General features: G+C 46.0%; 1 protein-coding gene across 4 annotated transcripts in view; it reads right to left on the bottom strand.

Moving 5' to 3' along the window:
- The window catches only part of LOC118528964 (aryl hydrocarbon receptor-like), a 42,919-nt gene extending 27,775 nt beyond the window's left edge, over positions 1–15,144 (bottom strand). For 3 of the 4 annotated variants that reach the window (XM_078067204.1, XM_078067605.1, XM_078066475.1), the window contains exons 1-2: positions 14,400–15,144; positions 3,879–4,066 (exon numbers count right to left, since the gene is read on the bottom strand). In XM_078067204.1, coding sequence (XP_077923330.1) covers positions 3,879–4,066; positions 14,400–14,458 — 247 coding nt within the window. In that variant the 5' untranslated portion in view covers positions 14,459–15,144. The remainder of the gene's footprint in view (positions 1–3,878; positions 4,067–14,399) is intronic. The other variant, XM_078066793.1, reaches the window with a different exon arrangement.
- Between the last annotated feature and the right edge of the window lie 2,107 nt (positions 15,145–17,251).

Here is a 17,251-nt window from a genome sequence, read left to right as displayed (position 1 = left end):
ATGAATATGGGCTAACAGTTTAGTTATGAAACTTTTGAAACATGGCACCTGTCCTGTTGACTGTGGAAGTGGGCGGGGGCAGAGAAATGCTCCCCAGAAGCAGTTGGACATATCTACCCCGTTTACCAACCTTCCAGTGGATGCATAGGGAAATGGCATGAAGGTAGCCAAGAAGGGTTGGGATTGATATAACATAGTCAGAAGAAACAAAATCAGAATGTGCTGGAGAATATGCCCAGAGTTAAACATATTGATTCAAAGCCCATTTGGGCCAACTTTAGACTTTTAGGTCAACTACACCTCTTTTGGTTCAGTGATTTCATAACAGTAGCTCAGAAGAGGCAAAGGTCCAGGTGGTGGAGCTCCCCTTGCACTGGGAAGGGGGTGCAACAGGAACATGCAGGAGGCTTTGTTCACACACACCCTTCTCCCAGGAGCCTCTGTCCGCATGTCCAGCTCCCAGATACTTTGGGGAAGGTGTTGGTAGGAGGAGTGACAATGGGCAGTGTAATGGGGGTGTGTGGTTAGTGGGTGGAGGAAAATCTCACCCCCACCCCATCAGAGCAGATGGCTCCTCTGCAGCCCCCTGGTCTCTATAGAGCCTCTCTTGGCATCACTGCAGCTCCCTGGTGAGACTAGTGCCTTTCTAACTGCAGAACACTGAGGTCCAGGCCTTGGTGACCACCTGGCCTCCTGCCTGGTGAACATTCTCTGGAAGAGCAAGTGCCCTCAGTGTTGGGGCAGGTGAACTCTATGGGACATGTCCCTACTGGGTTTGGACAGGCGGTCACTCCATGAAAGGGCTGCAGACTTGTCCCTGACTAAGACATGTGGTAAGAGTTACAGGGACAGACTGGACAGGTTCATCTCATTGCCTTGAGCTTAAAAAAACCATTATGGGTCTTGTTGGCTCTTAACCCCTAGCTGAGGTTAAGAAGCATTTTCCAAAGAAAGGTGTGGATTTCTACTTAAATCTTTAATTTTAACTTTAGCCAGTCATTTAAAAAAATATGTCCTTGTTCAGAACATGGAGATTTCTAGAGAAAGGGTGGTGGAAGCTGGTCTTCAGCTGCCCTCTCCCCTGGGGATGGCCTGCCTGGCTCTGTGTGCAGGCAACTCTCTCCCCCTCAGTCCACTTGGGGTGGGTGCCGTGGGCTCCTAGGAGTAGAGGCAGCTGCCTGACTGTGTCTCACCACACTGGGCGCCTGCCACCCAATGTGCCTGCATGGAGCCCACCTGACCCCTGACCAATACAGAGGACAGAACGTAACCCAGGGTGGCCATCAGCTGCTGGCCTTGGGGCAAGGGGTTGTGCCCACCCATGCAGCCCTTTGCCTTGTTGTCTGACTGCTGGACTCCCTGCCTTGCCTGGTGCAGCCCCTGAAAGGCAGATGGGAGTTAAATAGGTGCCAAGCCCTCAGGGTTTGGTCTCTCTCCTCCATTTACTGGACACTAAATGATAAAGACAAACTGGCACCTGCTCTTTCAGGCACCTTGGAAGGAAAATAAAGAGGGTCACAGAGTCACACATTTCAGAGCTAGATGGCCAGAGCTGCAGAGGGTGTCATGAGGGGGCCAAGGGTTAGCTCAGAGGGGGAGGAGAGCAGGGCAGGGGACATGAGGAGTGGTGGAGATCAGGCAGAGGACAAAAATGGGAGGGCAGGGCCATGAGAGCTCCAGAGTTGGGGGCAGGGGAGGAAGACCCAACCGAGCCTCGAAAGCAGGCTTTAGAGTCCATCCACAGTGGGGAAGGAAGGCCCTAGCCACAATCTCAAGCCATGTCAGGAGGAAGCTGGGCCCTTGGGGTAGCAGCCCAGTGGATTCTGTGGTTTGGGGAGGCTAGGATCCTATGGACAGCAGCGTGTCTTGAACAAAGCCTTCAGTGTGGATGCTGTGGCCCAGCCTTCTGTCTTCTTGAGGGTCCAGCAGGAGTGGGGACCGTTTTCCCCAGGCTGGCTCTTGAGGTGGCTGTGCCTGTCACCCAGACTCTCCCTACTCCTGTCTATACAAGAAACAGCGTTGCAAGTCATCTATCCATTCAGAGGAGAGACCCAGAGGAGGAGTGTACAGAAATAACGGGAGAGACAGGACTCAGATCCACAGCTCTGAACAAACCAGGGCTTGGACTGGCTGAGGATCAAGGTGTTTCCATGTGAAAGCAGTTCACAACACACAAAGGCACACGTGTGCCTCTTTCGTTTGGGCCACCCTGGGGAGAAATCAGACCTAGGGCAGAGGCTCTGAGGTCTCCACCACTGTCAGTGGCCTGCAACACAGCTGAGTGGGTGAGGACAGGCCCCTTTGCTTATTGGCCCGCACCAGGGACCTCTGGAGGAGAAAAGGCCCTGGCCCAGCCCTGGGCAGGCCACCTGGAGACAGATGGCAGAGGCAAGCAGAGGAGCCATTCAGGGCCTTTGAGTGCTGAGAGGGCTGCAAAGAGCCCCTGCCTCCCTTCCCCCGAAGGATTCCAGCCCCTGTGGGATTCATGTAGCTTAAAATGAACCATTTTAAACTGAGCAGTTCAGTGGCATTGAGCACATTCACAATGTGGTGCAACCGCCACCTCTCTCTAGGTCCAAAATACTGTCACCACATCAAAAACTAATGATGTATTGTATGGTGACTAACATAACATAAAAAAAAAAAAAAAAAAAAAAGAAACTCCACCACTAATTTCCTTACCAGCAAAATAAGTAGATCCACGCCAACTTTGCAGGGTTGTTGTGGGAGTTAATAGAGATTGTAGTTTCTTGACTCCGGGGATGTTCTACAATTTAATTTTTGCTGTAATTCAGCACCTAACCTAGTGTCTCTTACCTTATAGGAGTTTAATAAATATTGATTGAGTGATGAATAAAAAAACAACAACAACAAAAAACCAAAATATTGTCAATACCCCCAAAAGAAAACCCTATACCCATTCAGCAGTCCTCCCCAACCCTCTGATCCAGCTCCTGGCCACCACCTCAGACGTGCTTGACCACCGCATGGACAGGCCACAGCACTGTTGTACCTGATTACACAGCTGCGGCTTCTTTGCAGTTATCGCTGTGTTTTGGGCAATTTCATAATTCCCAGGGTATTTTCAAGGTTGACTGGACCCATTTGATTTTTGAGTTTCTTTTTTGAGCTGCTATTACAATTTGTAACATGTTGTTCAGGCCCAGAGTCTTCCTCTGTCTGTCTTGCTGCACTGCAGCTTATCAGTTATGGGGGGTTACATCCTCCTCCTCCAAGGGAAACAGGAGGCCACAAGCTCACTTGTGCTCAGGTGCATCGCCCAAGTTACTGAGTACAAGTTCCACTTGCAGGAATGGGTTAGAACCATCTTTCAGCAATGACACGGTGAATTATTAGCAGGAAGGACACGGAAGAGTAGACTGTGCCTATTACATGGTAAAGAAGTTTAGAAGAATAGGGCTCCAGAAGATGATAAGAAATATCCCAGTTCATGTCTTAGTTTAGAAATGTCTTTGTTCTGAGCCAAAGCTCTACAAGGTGGAGGGACACTTGGTTTATCACAAGAAATGACAAAGCAACGGAAGGAAAGAAGTCAGGCCATCAGCTAGGGACTTCTGCACATGCTATTCTGTGAGCCTGATGTGCAACATAGGCAGGCTGGGACCTGTGCCCATCTCCTTCCATGGAGAGCCTGAGAGATGGTGCAGAGCCCCGGGTTTGTACATCATGTTGGGCATGAACCGATGCACCTGTGTTCTGGTTCCCCTATTGCACCTGTGCTGAGCATAGTGCCTTCCTCCTCTGCCCAAGACCCAAATACTGTGATGCAGCTTTTGCCTGGACAGCAGGTAAACTCCAAGTGCATGTGTGCACAGCCACCTCTCATAGCTTGTTTTGGAACCACAGCTGCCACTTACCTGCGAAGTAGCTCTTCACCTTTAGATAGCCCACAATCAGCCTGAGGATGGAGAGCTTGTCAAGGCGGGCCCGCACATCCTCGGGGAAGGGCAGCAAGTTGGTCAGTTTGCTCAGCTCTTGATTCAGGCGGTCCCGGTGCCGTTTAGAAGGGTTGGACTTGGCTCCCTCTGGAGGCTGTGGTTTAGGACTTGATGGAGAGAGAGAAGCAATTATTCTCTACCTTCCTCTTCACTTTCATTTTTATCTCCTGTGGGGCCCCAATGCCATGCCAGACACTATTTGGCCCCATTTCCTGGTGTTTGGAGGCAGAAACCCTTGTTGTACAGTTTCACGTTCTGCCCATCCATGAAGCCGCATTGGGGTTCTGCCCTCACTACCCTCCTGGCCAGTGGGCCCTGGGTAGGGACGAGGCCACTTCATACTGTGCACATGTTAGACCTGGTTGTCCTCAAAGCACCAAGGCCTGGGGGCTGGCTATCCCCTCCCCACTCTCTGGTAGCCTGACATATTTGCATCCATACATACTTTTTAAATTAGGAAATCTCCATACCACAATTAACACCGAAAAGGCTGAAACTCCATTTAGGAAATTCTAGTTCATTAAGAATTGAGCCTACACACACACAAACATACATTAACATACATCTATATATATGCTCTCTTTCTTTCTCTGCACACGCACACCCACACACACCCCAGACCAAGGTACATCATAATTACATTGCTAAAAACCAGGGATGGAGAGAGTCAGAGAGAAAAGACCCATTTCATACAGGGGAATAAAGAGAATGAATGCCGACTTCTCATCAGAAAAAATGCAAGCCAAAGCACGATGGCATGACATCTTTAATGTATCAAAAGAAGGAAGCTGTTAACCCAGAATTCCATATCCAGAGAAAAGATTCTTCAAAAATGAGGGCAAAGGAGGAAGAGCAAGATGGAAGAGTAGGAGACCTAAATTTCCTCTGGTCCCAGGAATTCAGCTAGATGGTTATGAAACCATTCAGAACACCTACAAACTCAACAGGAGATCAAGGAAAAGAATAGCAGCAACTCTCTGAACAGAAAAGCGACCACTTTCTGGAAGGTAAGACTTGCAGAGAAGTGAATCCGAGGCGATATACAGGAAGATAGACTGCGGGGGCAGGGAGCCTCCGTCAGCCGCTACCGGCAAGTGATAGAGCAGTGGAGCACAAAATTGGAACTTTTAGAAGTCTGCTCCACTAAGGGATGTCGCTCCAGTGGTTAAGCAGGGGGTGGAACCCTCATTGGGACAGTGTGGTCTCAGGGCCCTCGGGGTCACAGAAAGACCGGGGGTGCCTGAGTGCGGCAGAGCTCCCAGGTATCAGAGCGCAGAAGCTGGCTGCAAAGACAGAGCCAAGGAGTGGGCTCTCAGCTCGGGGTTGCCATAAACTGTGATCTGTGGCACAGTTGGGCCACTGCTCTTCTAGCAGGGACCCAACAAGCGGCAGATCCAGGGGACTCCCCTTCCTCTCCTGGGAGAGGCGGCGCGGGAGCACACCCCAAGAATCTGCTGGGATTGGAGACTCCAAACGGGGTCATGTGCCAGAGATAGAAATGCTCAGTCACAGGCCGGGTGAGCACAGAGTGCGGCCGGAGACCGGGGAGACGAGAGTACTGACTGCTTTTCTCTGGGGGCTCACTGAGGAGTGGGGCCCAAGTTCTCGGCTCCTCCGGGACCAGAGATTGGGAGACCTCCATTTTCACTCTCATCCTCCAAAACTGTATGGAAAGCTTTCAGGGAACAAAAGCTACTGAGCAAACCCCAGTAGATTACTTAGCCTGGCCCCTGGCAAGGGCGGTGCAATTCCACCTCCGGCAAAGACATTTGAGAATCACAGCAACAGGCCCCTTCCCCAGAAGATCAGCAAGAACATCCAGCCAAGACCCAGTGTACTGATCAATGAGAACGGCAAAACCCCAGCGCTAGGGGAATACAGCACATAGAATTCATGGCTTTTTTAACATGATGCTTTAGTCCTTCAAAGTTAATTTTTTTAATTTTATTTTTTCTTTTTCTATTTTTTTAGTTGAATTTTTCTTCTTTCCTTTTTCAACCAACATCTTATCAATTCCTTTTTAAAAATCGTTTTTAATTTTTCATTTTTACAGTCATATTCTATCTCTTCATTGTAGTTAACCTTATTTTTTGTATATATATAAGTTTTTCTTTCTTTAAAATTTTGGGATACAGTTTCTTCTAACAGACCAAAATATACCCTAAATCTAGTGTATGATGTTGTCCTAGTCTCCCACCTGATCACATTCTCTCTTTTTTCATTCTTTTTTGAACCAACTTCTTATCAATTCCTTTTTTATTTATTTATTTTTTTAAGATTTTATTTATTTATTTGACAGAGAGAGACACAGCGAGAGAGGGAACACAAGCAGGGGGAGTGGGAGAGGGAGAAGCAGGCTTCCTGTGGAGCAGGGATCCCTATGCAGGGCTTGATCCCAGGACCCTGGGATCATGACCTGAACCAAAGGCAGACGCTTAATGACTGAGCCACCCAGGCGCCCCATCAATTCCTTTTTTAAAATCTTTTTTTAATTTTCATCTTTACAGTCATATTCCATCCCTTGATCATATTTACCCTTATTTTTGTATATATATTTTTTTCTTTCTTTAAAATTTTGGGAGGCAATTTCTTCTAACAGACCAAAATACACCCAAAATCTAGTGTGTGGCTCTGTTATTTTCACCAGCCTGATCATACTCTTTTGTTTTCCCCTTTCTTTCCCCCCTGGTTTTGGGTCTCTTCTGATTTGTTTAGTGTATATTTTTCTGGGGCCATTGTTACCCTTTTAGCATTTTTTTTAGCATTTTGTTCTCTCATTCTTCTATTCTTCTCTGGACAAAATGACAAGATGGAAAAACTCACCTCAAAAAAAAAGAACAAGAGGCAGTACTGACTTCCAGGGATCTAATCAATACAGACATTAGTAAGATGTCAGAACTAGAATTCAGAATTATGATTATAAAGATACTAGCTGGGCTTGAAAAAAGCATAGAAGATACTAGAGAATCCCTTTCTGGAGAAATAAAAGAACTAAAATCTAACCAAGTCGAAATCAAAAAGGCTATTAATGAGGTGCAATAAAAAATGGAGGCTCTAACTGCTAGGATAAATGAGGCAGAAGAGAGAATTAGTGATATAGAGGAACAAATGATGGAGAATAAAGAAACTGAGAAAAAGAGAGATAAACAGCTACTGGATCACGAGGAGAGAATTTGAGAGATAAGTGATACCATAAAGTGAAACCACATTAGAATAACTGGGATCCCAGAAGAAGAAGAAAGAGCGAGAAGGGCAGAAGGTATATTGGAGCAAATTATAGCAGAGAACTTCCCTAATTTGGGGAAGGAAACAGGTATCAAAATTAAGGAGGCACAGAGAACCCCCCTCAAAATCAATAAAAATAGGTGAACACCCCAACATCTAATAGTAAAACTCACAAGTCTCAGAGACAAAGAGAAAATCCTGAAAGCAGCTCGGGACAAGAGGTCTGTAACCTACAATGGTAGAAACATTAGATTGGCAGCAGACCTATCCACAGAGACTTGGCAGGCCAGAAAGGACTGGCATGATAGATTCAGAGCACTAAATGAGAAAAATATGCAGCCAAGAATACTATATCCAGCTAGGCTGTCACTGAAAATAGGAGAGATAAAAAGCTTCCAGGACAAACAAAAACTAAAGGAATTTGCAAACACTAAACCAGCTCTACAAGAAATATTGAAAGGGGTCCTCTAAGCAAAGAAAGAGCCTAAAAGTAACATAGACCAGAAAGGAACACAGACAATATACAGTAACAGTCACCTTACAGGCAATACAATGGCACTAAATTCATATCTTTCAATAGTTACCCTGAATGTAAACGGGCTAAATGCCCCAATCAAAAGACACAGGCTATCAGATTGGATAAAAAAAACAAGACCCATTGATATGCTGTCTGCAAGAGACTCATTTTAGACCCAAAGACATCTCCAGGTTTAAAGTGAGAGGGTGGAAAACCATTTACCATGGTAATGGACACCAAAAGAAAGCTGGGGTGGCAAGCCTTATATCAGACAAATTAGATTTTAAACCAAAGACTATAATAAGAGATGAGGAAGGACACTACATCATACTTAAAGGGTCTATCCAACAAGAAGATCTAACAATTTTAAATATCTATGCCTCTAACATGGGAGCAGCCAATTACATAAGCCAATTAATAACAAAATCAAAGAAACACATTGACAAAAATACAATAATAGTAGGGGACTTTAACACCCCCCTCACTGAAATGGACAGATCATCTAAGTGAAAGATCAACAGGGAAATAAAGGCTTTAAATGACACACTGGATCAAATGGACTTTACAGATATATTCAGAACATTCCATCCCAGAGCAACAGAATACACATTCTTCTCTAGTGCACACGGAACATTCTCCAGAATAGATCACATCCTAGGTCACAAATCAGGTCTCAACCGGGACCAAAAGATTGGGATCATTCCCTGCATATTTTTGGACCACAGTGCTTTGAAACTAGAACTCAATCACAAGAGGAAAGTCGGAAAGAACTCAAATACATGGAGGCTAAAGAGCATCCTACTAAAGAATGAATGGGTCAACCAGGAAATTAAAGAAGAATTTAAAAAATTCATGGAAACTAATAAAAATGAAAACACAACTGTTCAAATTCTTTGGGATGCAGCAAACTCTTTGGGATGCAGCTAAGAGGGAAGTATATAGCAATACAAGCCTTTCTCAAGAAACAAGAAAGTTCTCAATAACAGAACATAACCCTACACCTAAAGGAGCTGGAGAAAGAACAGCAAATAAAGCCTAAACCCAGCAGGAGAAGAGAAATAATAAAGATCAGAGCAGAAATCAATGAAATAGAAACCAAAAGAACAGTAGAACATTGATCAACGAAACTAGGAGCTGGTTCTTTGAAAGAATAAAAAGATTGATAAACTGAATCACCAGGGGAATGTTGAAAAAGAAAAGCAAAGCTGGTGGCATCACAATTCTGGACTTCAAGCTCTATTACAAAGCTGTCATCATCAAGACAGTATGGTACTGGCACAAAAACAGACACATAGATCAATGGAACAGAATAGCGAGCCCAGAAATGGACCCTCAACTCTATGGTCAATTAATCTTCGACAAAGCAGGAAAGAATGTCCAGTGGAAAAAAGTCTCTTCAACAAATGGTGTTGGGAAAATTGGACAGCCACATGCAGAAGAATGAAACTGGACCATTTTCTTACATCACACAGAAAAATAGACTCAAAATGGATGAAAGACCTCAATGTGAGACAGGAATCCATCAAAATCCTTGAGGACAACACAGGCAGCAACTCTTCGACCTCAGCTGCAGCAACTTCTTCATAGAAACATCACTGAAGGCAAGGGAAGCAAGGGCAAAAATGAACTATGGGGACGTCATCAAGATAAAAAGCTTTTGCACAGCAAAGGAAACAGTCAACAAAATCAAAAGACAACTGACAGAATGGGAAAAGATATTTGCAAATGACACACCAGATCTCGGCATCAGGGAAATCCAAATCAAAGCCTCAATGAGATACCACCTCACACCAGTCAGAATGGCTAAAATTAACAAGGCAGGAAATGACAGATGTTGGAGAGGCTGTGGAGAAAGGGGAACCCTCCTACACTGTTGGTGGGAATGCAAGCTGGTGCAGCCACTCTGGAAAACAGTATGAAGGTTCCTCAAAAAATTAAAAATATAGCTACCCTACAACCCAGCAATTGCACTACTGGGTGTTTACCCAAAGATACAAATGTAGTGATCCGAAGGGGCACATGCACCCCAATGTTTATAGCAGCAATGTCCACAATATCCAAACTATGGAAAGAGTCTAGATGTCCGTCAACAGATGAATGGATAAAGAAGATGTGGTATATATACACAATGGAATATTATGCAGCCATCAAGAAAATGAAATTTTGCCATTTGCAACGATGTGGATGGAACTAGAGGGTATTATGCTAAGTGAAATAAGTCTATCAGAGAAAGACAATTATCATATGATCTCACTGATATGAGGAATCTGAGAAACAAGACAGAGGATCATAGGGGAAGGGAGGGAAAAATGAAACAAGACGAAACCAGAGACGGAGACAAACCATAAGAGACTCTTAATCTCAGGAAACAAACTGAGGGTTGGTGTAGTGGAGGGGGGTGGGAGGGATGGGGTGGCTGGGTGATGGACATTGGGGAGGGTAAGTACTATGGTCAGCGCTGTGAATTGTGTAATACTGATGAATCACAGACCTGTACCCCTGAAACAAATAATACATTATATGTTAATAAAAAAAATTAATACACACACACACAAAAACAAACAAAAATGAGGGCAAAGTAAAGACATTTTCAAACAAACAAAAACTCAAAGAATGTGGCTCCTGAAGATCTGAGCTACAAAAATATTAAAGAAGTTTCTTCGAGCTGAAGAAAAATGATACTAGATAGAAATGTGGATCTCCATGAATGAATGAACAATAGACACTAAAAATTTAATGATTTTAATTTATTTAAATGATAATTGCATAAATAAAAATAGCAGTGTTGCATCATGGGGTTTGCAACATATATAGAGTAAAATTTGTGAAAACAACAGCACAAAGGATGGGAAGGGCAGTGGAATTATATTGTTGTAAGGTGCTTAAGTTTTCCATGAAGTAGTTTAATATTATTTGAAAGTAGACAGTAATAAGTTAAGATGTGCATTGTAAGTCTTATGGTAACCACTGAAAAAATAAAACAAGTACAGCTAATAAGCCACAAAAGGAGATACATGAGATGCTAAAAAAGAATTAAATCCAGTGGAAGGAAGGAAAAGAGGAAAAATAACAACAGATGGAACAAATAGAAAACAGCAAGATGGCAGACTTAAACTCAACCATATTGATAATTACAAAAATGTAACCAAGCAGAGACTATCAGACTGGCCCAAAAAACAAAACCTGATATATGGTGTCTGGAAGAAACACAATTTAAAGGTAAAGACACAGATAGATTAAAGTAAAAGGATTGAAAAAGACACACTATGTACACATTAGACATAAGAAAGCTGGAGGGGCTGAGTGGTTATATTATCAGACAGAGAAGACTCACCAAAGATAAAGAGAGACATTTTCATAATATCAAAAATGTTAAAAAATGTTAACTATCATATGCATTTAATAACAGTTTCAAAATATGTGAAGTAAGAACTGACATAATTGCAAGGAGAAATAGACAAATCCATAACTAGAGTTGGGGACTTCTGCACTGTTCTCTCAGTAACTAATAGGACAGATTGTTAGAAAATTTTTAAGTATGTATAAGACATGAACCCTATCCTCTAACTTGGGTTTTATAAATGATTGACATTTATAAAACACTATACCCAACAACTGCAGAATAACGATTCTTTTCATGCACATGTAGAAATTCACCAAGGGAGACCATATGCTGGGCCATAAAATAACTCAATACATTTAAATAGATTGAAATCATACAGAGTACATTCTCAGACCACAATGATGTTTAGGAATCAGTAAAAAAAAAAAAAAAAAAAATCTGCAAAATCCTCAAATATGTGAAAATTAACACATTTTAAAATAATTCATGGACCAAAGAAGAAATCACAAGGGAAATAAAATATCTAAACGGTAATGAAGGACAAAATGCCAAAATTTGTGGGGTACAGAAAGGATTGTGTAGAGGGAAGATTATGGAAGTAAAGGAGAAAGTTTTACAGTAAATGATCTGAGTTTCCTCCTTAAGAAGATAGAAACACAAGAGTAAGCTAAGCCCAAAGCATGTAGAAGGAAGGAAATAATCAAGTGAAAGCAGAACAATGAAACAGAAAATGGAGGAAATAAATGAAAGCCAAAACTGAAAATATCAATGAAATTGATAGTCATCTAGCTAGAGTAATGAATTCCCCTCAAAAAGAAAATGCAAATTACCAACAGTAAGGAAAGAAGGGAGATAGTTATAGATCCTACAGACATTAAAAGGAGAAAATCTTTATGACCCTGCAATATGCCAAGATTTCTTAGATGGGTCACCAAAAGCACTAACCATAACAAAAAAGATTGATAAACTGGACTTCAACAAAATTCAGAAACCGAAAAGGCAAGGCACAGAATGGGAAAGAATATCTGCAGTACATGTAGCTGAAAAAAGAATTGTATCCAGAATACATGAAGGACTGTTACTAACCAATTAGAATGGGTAAATAATTTGAATAGATACTTCACTAAAGAAAATATACTAATGGTCAAAAAGCATATGAGATCACAGGAACCATAATTCATCAGAAAATGCAAATTAAAATAAATCACTTGTACACATATATTAAAATGGTTAAAATTCAAAAGAGTGACAACACCAAGTGTTGGAGGGGATTTGGAGTAACTGGAACCCTCATTCAGTGGAAAACTTTCAGTTTCTTAAAATGTTAAACACGACCTAGCAATTCCACTCCTAGGTACTTACTGGAATGAAATGAAAACATATGTCTGCAAAGGACTATTTATAGCACTTTATTCATAATGGCCCAAACTGGGGGGACCAGCCAGCCAAGTGGGTGAAGAGGGGGCTCAATAACTCAGCCCCCCCCCCCCCAAGGCTTCTTGGAGCCTGCTCACAAGGTGACCCTGTCCCACGAGGTCTGCCCTGGTCTTCTCCAGCAGGATCCCAGCCTCTTTCAACAAGCCACAGAGAGGGGCCAGGTTCAAGTGAGGCGGCAGGTAAGGTGGCTATCCTCCTCACCACCCAGCCTCGTTGCCTCAGCCCTAAGAGGGGATGGTAACAGAAATCTCTACCTCCTAGGTTGCCTGAGGATCAATGAAAACACATAGATGCCATGGTGTAGAACCTTGTGCCAGCTTTGTGTAGTTTGCTAACAATGTTAGTCTGTGTGTCCCTGTCATTGTACTATGTAGAAATGTGGACAATTTCATTTTACATTTGTAAAAATTGGGGCGCTGGAGGATATAACTAACTTCAAAGGACTTTGGGTGGATTCATTTGTTAAATCTTCATAAACTGCTTTGAAACAGAGCCTTGAGGAGGTTTGTAGAGCAGAGTGATGCCACCAACACCTGGATTTGAATCAGCAGAACAAGATTGGCAAATTGTATATGTTGATGTTCTCACTTAAAATGTACAGTATATGTAATACTCTTAGAGACCCCCCACCCCATTTTAAACATCTTTTTCAATTAACCAATGATGACTGGTTTCACTGCCCTGGAAAAATAACTTCTGATGAGCTTAGTTCTGGGATACCTATGTATCCCTACTGAGAAGTGTCATGGTATATATATATTATTGTGGTAAAATACACACACCATAAATTTTACCATTTTTAAAGTGTACCATTCAGTGGCATTAAGTACACTCAGGATGTTGTATAAGCATCACCACTATCTAGTTCCAGAACTTTTTCATCACCCCAAGGGAAACCCCTAACCCATTAGCAGTCACTCCCCCTCTCCCTCGACCTTGCCACCACGGACCTACTTTCTGGGTTACCTATTCTGGACATTTCATATAAATGGTATCATGGGCTATTTGCCCTTTTGCGCATGGCTTCCATCATGGCATTTTATGTATTTTAAAATGACATGGAATTATAATTGATATTTCGAGAGGTTTTGGAAATTTCTCACAAAGCCGCCCCCATGCGCTGGGAACCCTGCGCCCCTGGGGGTTGTGCCGCCAGGCTCCGGGGTCTCCGCGTCCCTGGGGAAGCCCTCTGAAGACCGGTTGACGCCAGGCCTGGGTCAGCGGGGGGCGGGGGTGGGGGGTGGGGTGTGGGGGGGATGGGAGCGTCTCCGCCGCCCTTGCTGCCAGGTGTCCTGCAGCCTCCGGGCCCCGCCCCCGCCTCTCCCGGCCACGCGAAGACCCTTAGATATTTGGCCCAAGGACTCTGCCCAAGGAGTGTCCTCTCTACAGGACTTCTGATTTGTTGTCCTCAGGAACGTCGGCTGAGCCCGAGGGGCCACACAGATCTCTTGGGCCAGGTCTTAGGAACGTGGAAGGGACCCTGCCCGGGATCAGAGGGGTCAGGGCAGGCCAGTGGGTCCTCAACCCCGCGGGGCCTCGGCATCCCGTCTGTAAGTGGGGGTGGGGGACCACGCAAGGTCTTTCCCTTCCAGTCCCCCGCTGTGACTCGGGACCCCTACCCCAGCCCGCGTGTGCTCCCCGGTCCCGGGACTGTGGTCTCGGGAGACCTCCGCGCGCCCTTCTCAGACAGCAATCGCCATCAGCATTCCCGCTCCCCCAGGCCTGAGCAAGGCCCCCAGAGAGATTTCCGGGGTGGGACGGGGGAATCTTGGCATTGCATTCCATCCTCCCCAGGCCAGTACCCTCGGCGTTGGATCCCGCGGAGCTCCGGCCGCGGGAAGGGCTTGGGTGCCGCAGACACGGGACTCCCACCCCACACTCGCGGCCCCGCGCAGCCCGCGCCCCTGCACCCCAGTACCTCCTTCGCACCGGCTTTTTCCTCTTCTTCACCGCATACCTGCCCGCGGTGGACAGCATGGTGCCCGCCCGCGGCCGCACAAAGGGGCGCGGGTCCGGGGCGTAGCCGCCCAGCGCCTGGGAAGGGGCGCCCCCGCCCGGAGGGCTGCCTGCCGGTTTGGCTCGCCACACCCGGACAGGTCCGTCCCGACCGGTTTCCAGAACCCGAGCGCTAGGGGCGGGGGTGGGGGCGAGGAGTGTCCGCCTCACACTCAGTACGAGCCCCGCGGCGCACGATTAGCCGATTTTCCTCTGGGGGTCCTGTGTGCAGACAAACGCAGGTTTCCTCATCTGCAGGTGTGTGCGACACACGCAGGTGGCGAGTCAGCGCGACACAGCCCAAGTGGAAAGCGCTCGCTTCCGCGAACGAGCCCCCGGGAGGAGTCGGGAGAAGTCCTCGTCCCCACGCGCCGCGCTTCCCCTCCGCGGGTCCTTTGCGCAATAAAGCCGGACCCCAAACGGACTCCCTCGACACGCGGCGTCAGCGCCCGGGAACGCGCTCTCTGGGAAGGGAGGTCTCCAAGGAGAGACACGTTGCAGGGGCGCAAACTCGGGCACCGAAGAGCCCCTTGCAACCTGAGGTCCATGCAGACAGAGGGACCCGCCCGCCGGGCCGCCCAGACCCCATGCCGCGACCAGAGGAGCCTGCCCGGATGGTCTATTCCAGATCATCCGTGGCCACTGGCTGACATTAGACCCCTGAAGCCAAGGCCTCTGTGGGTGAGTATGTCTGTGCCCAGGAGCCTTTATACTTCATCCTATTGGCTGCGCGCGCGCGCGCGCGCGCGCGCGTGTGTGTGTGTGTGTGTGATGCTTCCGATGTTTTTGTGGGCCAGGTATTATGCAAGTAATGGAAATGCCTCCGGGCTTCCTGCTCTCAGGGGTGACAGGTGAGATGTGGTTCTCCCGGGAAGCTCCCAGGGCGGAGCTTCCTTGATGTTTAGGTCATCCCAGGGCCCGTGTTTTAGGACCTTCAACTACTCACTTTGGCATAGGGATGAGAACAAGAAGTGCTTTTATTTTCTTTAACTGACCATAAAATGGAAAATAATCAAGGACACTTAAAAAAAAAAAACAGTAATAAAATTCATTAGTGACTCTAGATTCTTCAGAAAGCATAATAGGCATCTAAGTATGTTCATATCAGCATCAGACTCCTGCTTTGCTTTTTATCAAGTTGATTAGAGTAGTGGATGCAGAAGCACTGAGTCCCAGTCTTGAGAGCACCTTGCAGCCAGGCTGTTGCAGACTTCAAAACAGCACTCAAGTTTCTCAAAGCCACCTCAGCAAACTCTGAACTGCAGTGGGAGGTGTTTAGCCAGCGGGCCGAGGAGATGAGGTTGGCAGGAAAGGGCTCTCGTGCCCCGCCCCCCAGGACCAGCCGTGCGGGTGCAGCCCCTCCACAGCCATAGCGGGAGACCCCCAAACAAGTCAGAAAGTCATGGTGATGCCACAGAGACTGGCTCTTCTTCCCCGGTTTCTCTCTCTCGCTCTCTCTCTGCTTCTCCTTCTTCCCTTTCTTCCAGGTGAGAGAAAGGCCAATTCCTGCAAAATCTGGGAATGTGTTTCATGGCCTCCGCCTGCCGATCCCTCTACCTGCCGATCCCTCAGCAGGTCCGGGAATTGGTACATGGCAGCCTCTTTCTCTCTAATGTGAGGGGTGCTGAAAAGGGGTCTCTAAGTCCTTTACAATCTTTCCTCAAAAAAGACTTGTAGAACTTCTGCTTCTGATTCAGCGGCATCTTTATTCCTGGAACCACTTGAGTTCACGTGGTGTCCCCTAACCTCCCCGTCTGCGGTGTCCTCCAGTGTTTGTTCTCTGCCTATTTTTAAAAAACAGATGAGGTAGATAATGTGAATATCAAACTGGGCCCCTTTCTTTGGACTTTATAACAAGGAAAACTTAGTAATAATTAATTAGATAAGGGGTGTAGATAGGCTTCCTAAAAGAACCAGGATGTGTGTTTCATTTTATAATTGGACATCCTATGTTCATTATTCAGCAAGGGTGCTGGGTCTTGGGGCCTAGCACTCTTGGTGGAGGATCCAACGTTTTTAGGGTGTGTTAGCTCTTTATTGAGGCCATCAGTGAGGCGGTACAAGACTGATATATTTGGTTTCAGTCCTGCTGATTTGAGGGCAGAAGGCTGTCAGCTGGAAAAGTATCCTGAGATTTAAGAAATGCACTCTGCCTGTGGCCAGGGACCAGGGCCACTTAAAATTCAGCAATTGTCGACCTTCTTGAATTGCAAAAGCTGAATTATTTGCCCTATGGCAGAGTTAGGGAGGGGACCATCAAACTGTGGTATTCTGGAAGCTGGGATGTGATAGCCTGGAGGATCAGGGGGATCCTGGACCCTAAGCCCCTCTTGCTATGCCTGCTGCTGTTGAAGGTTTGGACCTGCCTCTCTGCACCTCTGCATCTGCCATAAATCTGGGTGTGGTTGTGACCTGGGGCCTGAGCAGGGTTCTGGGAATGGTTGGGGCTGCCTGGATACCTCAGTTCTTTGTTCCCACTGCTTGGAGGCAGAGAGGAGGCTGGGCCAGAAGCCACTGACTAAAGTCATAGAGACAGGGGCAATTGTCATGGCAGGAGTCAGGAAATAAATCAGTTGGCATCAAAACAGTGTTTGAGATGGTATCAGCAGAGGGTGACCTGCCTCAGGAGCCTCTTACTGTTCAGTCCCCTCCAGGATGGTTACCTCCACCCTCAGAATGTTGTCCCCAGGTTATAACCCTTCCCAACACCCCTCTCAGGCAAGGCCACAGAGAACAGAAGGGAGCAGAAACCAAATCTTCCATGCAGGTGGAACC

Source organism: Halichoerus grypus, chromosome 1 (assembly GCF_964656455.1).
Source record: "Halichoerus grypus chromosome 1, mHalGry1.hap1.1, whole genome shotgun sequence".
Taxonomy (NCBI): domain Eukaryota; kingdom Metazoa; phylum Chordata; class Mammalia; order Carnivora; family Phocidae; genus Halichoerus; species Halichoerus grypus.
The sequence above is the reverse complement of the archived record's forward strand: the minus strand, read 5'-3'. Positions and strand labels throughout refer to the sequence as shown.